General features: G+C 29.9%; 1 protein-coding gene across 1 annotated transcript; it reads right to left on the bottom strand.

Moving 5' to 3' along the window:
- Window positions 1-4,153: 4,153 nt before the first annotated feature.
- LOC132733172 (potassium voltage-gated channel protein Shaw-like) lies at window positions 4,154-6,761 on the bottom strand. Its single transcript, XM_060719769.1, has 3 exons — window positions 6,257-6,761; window positions 6,147-6,172; window positions 4,154-5,844 (listed from the first exon to the last, which is right to left on the bottom strand). The coding sequence occupies exons 1-3, from the start codon at window positions 6,759-6,761 to the stop codon at window positions 5,002-5,004; spliced, it is 1,374 nt and encodes a 457-aa protein (XP_060575752.1). The 3' UTR covers window positions 4,154-5,001.
- Window positions 6,762-7,161: the final 400 nt, after the last annotated feature.

Here is a 7,161-nt window from a genome sequence, read left to right as displayed (position 1 = left end):
TTATTTGTTTATTTTTATTTTAAATCTTTTTCAAACTTTGTTTGGCTCGGAGTGTATGACCACGTAGAACTGGGCGATGTGTTATCATTTATCTACTTTAGATAGTATTTAACGATTTAAAAATTTTGAATCAAAATAAAGAATTGAAACCAAAAATTTTCATTTTTTTTTAAATTAAAAAACCCCTTTTAGCAAATAAACAAATTTACTGTACAACTTTTCACTTGAATCGCTAATTTATAGCACTTTATTTCGAAATGGATTTAAAAAATCTTCTACATTTAAAATTTAAAGTGTTCCCCAAAATTTACCCGGAAGAACATTATTTACCATTGGGGACTTTCCCATGAAAATTATGGTTCCCCAAAATTAGGAAACTTATAGTTCCCACCCCACCCATTCCATTCTTTCCGAGACCCTTTTTTTCTACTTAGGGGCCTTCCCCCTTCTTATACCCAAAGAGGCCGGTTTCAAAGCCCCTATAAAAAAGAGGGACGATAAAAAAATGAAAACCCGTTTTTTGTTTAAACCCTTTAAAATACATAACTTTTATTTAATATTATCTATTGTTCCAAATAATATAAAAAAAATTATTTTTAAAACCTTATCCCTTACAAAGGGAACATGGGATACTAAATTGTAAATACAAAAAAAGAAAGAAAAAAATTGACCCTTCCCGGGGCTTAGAAACCTGCCCTTCATTTTCATTGTATTTAAAGGGGTCTGCCTATTTAATACTCTTCCCGGGGGAAAGCTTAGGGCTAATTACCAAATCCCGGTTTTTTTGCCGGCAAAAGTAGGGTTTCCCAATTAAGGTTTTTTTTGAAAAATAATTTTGTGAAGCGAAAAAACTATCCCTTGTGATATCCGAAAAGCCCCGGTTGAAATTTAAATTTTTTATTCCACCCGGGAGCGAGTGCCCGGGGTTGGGTATGATTAAACCAAAAGGACTTAAGTCTTGTAAGTTTTTGGTTCCCTTTCCCCATACCAGGCTAAACGGGGCTTTGGGGGGCTTGCCATGTAAAGTTTGGACTTTTTTAAAGTTAGGTGGAATAAATTCGTATTTTAAAATGTTTGCTTTTCAACCAAGGATCTTAGGTTTACCAAAGATTTCAAAACTTTAAAAATAGAAATAGGATAAATGGCCAAAAATTTCAAAAAAAAAGTTTGTTTTTAAAAAATCCTTTAATCCATTGTTCTAGAAAGAAAGAAATTTGCTGTTTTATATTATATTCAAAAATTTACCTGGGTTTTATTAAATAAAAAAATGTTTGCGAAAAGGCATTAAAATCAAGAATGCTTTTTTAAAATTAAAAGATTACCTACCAAAAATTACCTTACTTTAGAAGGGTTTTTCATTATTATTACTATTGTAATTTTCCGGAGTTTGAAAATTTAAATTTAAATTTGAAACTTTACTTTTGGGGTTTTGAAATGTCTTTTTGGGAAAGAGGGCCCAAATTATGTTTACTTGATGCTTATTGGTAATGGAAAATTAATAAAAAAGATCTACAAACCTTGCTTTAAATGTAATGTGAAATGAAAGATGTCCCAACATGGTTCTTTTTTCAATTATTGCTAACCATTTAAAGACAGAAGATTTAAAATTCAAAAAAAAATTAAAGATACTTTTCTTTTTTATAAAAAAATATAAAATTTTTTTAATATTTAATAAATACCAAACTATAGTTTTAGAAATTATTTTTACATAGTTCCTATAAATGGGGTTTTTTTGAATAATTATTTAAATTTTTTAAAATTGAAGATTTCCAAGTTTTTTGTCCGGTAATTTCTTTGGTACCGACAAAAACGTATTGATTTTTATTTTGGGTCAAATCAACTTTTTTTTTTGAATTTCTTAAAAAAACTCTTCTGCCCAACAAACCCACCAGTTTTTTAATTCCTTACAAAATAAACCATTTTAAAACTCTTAACGGGACGAAATTTTGTTTTTCAAATTAAAATTATTAAAAAATTTAAACATTTAAAATCAAACTACCAATTTAAACGTTGTTTTTTTTCATTTAAAAAGCAAATTTTCGGAAATTGGGTCCCATTTTGGTAACAAAAAACTTCAAAAACAAGTTAGGTTTTAATATTATATTAATGTTTAAACTGTAAACATAAAAACGACTTTTAAAAAGTTGAACAAAACTGTTCGTTCTTTTCTGACGGGTTAAAAATGGCCAAAAAAATGAAAGCCAGGGACATACAAGGAAACCAAGAAAACCAAAAACAAAAGGGGACAAATGTTAATATTGGATGTGATACTATGATATAACAATTCGTAAAAATGGCCTATCTATTTTTTAAGTGCAATTTATTGTTTGAATATGTTTGCATTTCATTTCCTGGAAAATTTTCCAGTTCGTTTTTTACACGAATAACAGTTTCATTAATTATATAACCTACTTCTTTAAATAGATTTTCGGACTTTTGCAATGTTAAGGTCATTATTTTATTCATGGCTTTCGAATTCATGTACATCATTTAAATACATAATAACCCACTGTGTACTTCAAAATAATTAATAATTTTCTGTAGAAGATACAAATGTAAAAAATAAATTACCGAATTTGAGTTTATTTGTTTGTTTTGTCTTTTATACTGCCGTCCCAGCGGTGGAGTCGTAAAATTTGTTCCCATTCTAATTCATAAATAAGACATACTGCGAATCTCCGAAGGGTAAACCAATATATGAATAGAAATCGGAAGGAATTTTTTATTCCAAATTTATTTTCAACTGTTAATCGAAGGAATTAATTGATAAAAATCGGGTCAATTGACGATAAATTGTAAATACAAATAGCGCGGAGCAACAAAAACGGCCATAACCGTGTTTTATTTCACAACATTTCAGTCGCTGTTCTCATTGCCTTCTCCGTGTATTACGCATTTTTGTTACTTAACAGTGCAGCGCAGATTAATACATAGGCTTACTGCAATCGTCATTTAATGTATATTAATGCGCATCTGAATTACATACTGTACACTATTATTCAACACCCAAGATCTTTTATAGCACGCGAAATAGTTTGCATGTCTAGAATTGTCCTAAACTAAAGCATTTAAATGAACATAGTAGCTGTAGAAAGGAACAAAACAGGACAAAGTCACGATTATACTGCATGTACTATTTTATTTACGTCATCACGTGAAACATTAAATAAAACTACAACAGTAACAAAAAAGGTCAATCACAGGTACCTTACATTGCAAAAAGCAAACAAAACAATATATTACATTAGTTTCATTATTTGTTTACATATGACAAGGGATGAAGATATATACTTTAATTATGTATTTCATAACATATTTTACATTCAATGGAACCTTACTGATAATCAATAATGTGATAAAGACCGATCAATTTCACAGCAGAACATATAGAGGTTATTCAAATTATCAAGTTTTTTCTATAAATACAAAATTCATTTTCATCGAGTGGAATGAAAATAAATAATTCACTAGACTAAGTGTGAAATATGATAATTTTCAAAAGGGTGAAAATAAATCCCGCAGCAATCGAAAAAAAACTTTCATGTTCATTATATACCTTTTCTCTTTTTAAACATTATAATTTGAAAAAATCCTTTTTAACTTTGTGTATTGGCAGAATTTAGAAGAAAGTAGTCCGCCAAGACACCAGTGAAAATACGGAAAATATGAAAACAAAATGTTTACAATGAAAATACGAACATAAATGAATAATTTAAAATCATCAATGTTTTTTAAAATATTTCATATTTTAAGTTAAAGTTTATTTTTAAATAATCAATGTTTTATTATTTCAAAAAAATTAAAACGTCATAAAAATTTTTATAAACTTGTTGGAAACTTTAAAAATTTTTATAATTTATAATTGGAATTCAAATTTCATTTTATTTTTCAATATACTTTAAATTCATTATTTCTGAATTTATGACAAAAATACACGCCACTCAATTTTTTGTAAAAATCAATTATAAAAATTATAAAAAATAAAAATTTGGAAAAAAAAGGGCAAACCCAATTTAAAATCTTTTCTTATTACCTGGATCTATAAAGAATATCTAAAGATATATAAATATGTTTTCCATTTTCATCAGGTTTAAGTGATATTATTTGTAGTTATTGATCGACTCTGTTGCTTAATATTATTTCCGTTTTCTGTGAATTTAAACTCACAATCAATAATAATTATTGTTTTTTTTTTCCATTATCAATATATATGCCAAATGTAAATCAATGTGCACATAGCTATGAGAGAAAATAATCGAAAGATTGACAACTATCATTTGGTTAAATTGCTAATGGTAAGATCAACTTAATGCGTTACTATATAGCAGAAATTTGTAGGTATGTTTCAATAATTTAGTACATCAAGAGAAATGGCAACAAAATTAGCCTCCAGGCAGATATATATCCAATTCGCTAGAGACACCCATGATGCTATTGTTGATGAGACTTTTACAATATCAATATATATCATTGTCCTAATAGAAACAGTACTTTTTCCCTTGGGAAAACCACTGAACTTGAAAAGGAACATGAAACTAATTCAATACAAAATTTTATTTAACAATTATATAACGTACTATCAAAATGCACAATTTCTCAATGCACAAAATCTGTTGATTTAGTAATCTTCATTAAATTGCAACTTCTAAACCGTTACTGGCAAAATCGATGAAAAACATAGCTGCCCGAGGCACAGACTTAACACCTGACGGTATAGTGTCACAAATTTATATTTAACTATCAATTTTTCTCGGGATTATTTACACTTGATTTTGTTCTCAAGTTCCTGCATAAGTTAAAAACTATATGTTGTTACTTCCATGGTTTTTTAATAAAAAAGAAAAATAATATAGCTGCAAAATTTTGAATTAATCTTTTCAGACTGGACCGAAAATGGCGTTTTTATTTCGTAATCAATATGTGTAGCGTTGGAATGGTTCTGCAAAACTGTTATGACGAAAGTAATCAAACACAAGTTTAGCTACTAGGATAAGTTATTGATTACAGTCGTGTTAAATTTTTGTCGGAATGGTTTTCCCTCATAGCTTCTATGTGCTTCTTAGAGTACCCATGATAGTTGTAGAATTTGTAGAAATTGGAAGCTATTATACCAACGGGCAGTGCAAGAACCAGTATACCAACCACTGCGCAGGCAGAGGCAATCACGTGACCGAAAGCAGTTTTCGGAACGTAGTCACCGTATCCCACGGTCGTCACAGTAATCAAAGCCCAATAAATTCCTTCAAGTATGCTAGACATTTTAGGATTATAAAAGACCTCGGCTGCATAGAAGAAGTAGCCGAAAATAGTAACTAGAATACCCAATAAGAACGCCAGAATCTTAAATTCATGAATAGACGACCTAAAGGTTAACCCCATAATTGCAAATGCTGGTATACGTTTGGTAAAATAAAACAATCTTGCGATTTTTGCGATTTGTAAATAAGAGAGGAATAAGTAAACTGTAATAACGATCCACGATTCAATGTATGCGAGGTTAATATAGAGAGCATACATAATCCAGAATGAAGTATACCCAACTAAGGTGCTCATACGTATGAAACAAAGCATGTAAGACCTTTTATTTTTACATGCTATGAAACACAGCAAAAACTCTAACGTTAAAACTACATGACATGCAACAATGATGTAGAAGAGATAATCTTTTGGTTTCATTGTTACAAGCTTCTCCATTGTTTTGTTACCCTGACTTAGTAGACCTGAAACTTTCTCTAAAGACCTGATTTCAGCCTCTGTGAAATTTTGTTGAAACGCTGATACTGTTGATAGCACATCTATGAATGTAGATACAACAACAAGTAGAGACATAACTGTATTCCATACCTGTTTAAAAGATAGTAACACTATTTATTCTACTGAAAATGTAAAACAAGGGATAAACATTTTTGTTGCTAATTAATAGTTAAAAGTTTAGTAAATACTTGCAAAATGAGAAAGAAAAATAAATGCCTCTATAAACCGACATTAATAACAAAATACCTGTAACTCGATCATCCGCCTAACTTAAGTTTCAATACAAAAATCTATTGTATTGGTGCATGTATCATGAAAAGATCATTATCACCGCATTTATTATCAGCATGGCATACAACAAGCACATTGATTAAAAATTTTAAAATACAAACTCGCTGTTTGCGTTTTTTGTCTGAACCTATAGTATATCACACAACAAAAAATAAAAAGATTGTATTTTATTGGTAAGTTAAAAACGACAGGCATAAAGTGCTAGTTTAACCTGTTATAAAGAAATCACACAGTGCAACGTATAATACCTGCGCCAATTTTGACGAACTTGGATCATCCAGAAACAACCAAAGTCTCGTTTGAAAACTTATTTTCTCTCGCTCTTGTTTTAATTCAATTACAGACGTCTGTTCCTCGTGTGTTATCAACGTTTCAATTGTGTCGATGTCATCTTTGCTTCGATATAAAGTTTCTAGACAACAAGGAGCAACTTTGTCTAGTGGAATATTCCAAAATTCCAGTTCCTGTTTAAAAGTAGTCCCGCAAATGTCTTTTGGTAGATGAATAGCTCCTTTACGACAGGCATCAATAATATAGGCAAACAACAAAGGATTTCGGTCAAAATAAAATTCATTGTGTTCACTATCAAAATCATCTTTGTCTTTATCAAGGTTATGCAGCTTTGATTCTTGAAATGTACTTAAAGTTTTCCTGTAACATTTGAATATTGTGCCTCCAATATTCAGTCTTATATATTCAATCTCAACCTTCTCCATTGCTGTCCAAGGAAACAATACACCTGTACATAATGCCCAATTTACTGCCACAACCGAATCAAATAGGAATGCGATATAGACGGTCGATTTCTTACTCAATCCCCATGGGTATTGTTGACTAATGGTTGTTTAATAAACATCTAACATTGATTTACAAATAGAACAATTGTGGAATTTGCCCTTAATAAGCAATCGAAGACAATGTGTACTTAATAAATGCAGATTTATCTATGGCATGACAAACCTCATTAGTAAAGGTTCACCGAGAATAATGGAAAGCCTTGACCGTCTTATGATTATTAAAATGAACGCTGTTGTGTCACTCTTTCTTTATACAATGTGCACAACTCGTGAATATATTATGTGGATGCATCCTTATATGAAATCCACTGAACAATAT

This window comes from Ruditapes philippinarum, unplaced genomic scaffold (genome assembly GCF_026571515.1).
Source record: "Ruditapes philippinarum isolate M1 unplaced genomic scaffold, ASM2657151v2 ctg5908_1_1_1_1, whole genome shotgun sequence".
Taxonomy (NCBI): Eukaryota; Metazoa; Mollusca; class Bivalvia; order Venerida; family Veneridae; genus Ruditapes; species Ruditapes philippinarum.
The sequence above is the reverse complement of the archived record's forward strand: the minus strand, read 5'-3'. Positions and strand labels throughout refer to the sequence as shown.

Excerpts from the sequence above, each read along its gene's own strand:
- LOC132733172 (XM_060719769.1), bottom strand. The coding sequence starts at position 6,761 with ATGGAGAAGGTTGAGATTGAATATATAAGACTGAATATTGGAGGCACA. Across the intron at positions 6,173-6,256 it reads GTGTGATTTCTTTATAACAG|GTTCAGACAAAAAACGCAAA; the intron begins GTTAAACTAGCA and ends GATATACTATAG. Across the intron at positions 5,845-6,146 it reads ACAAAAAACGCAAACAGCGA|GTATGGAATACAGTTATGTC; the intron begins GTTTGTATTTTA and ends TCTTTTAAACAG.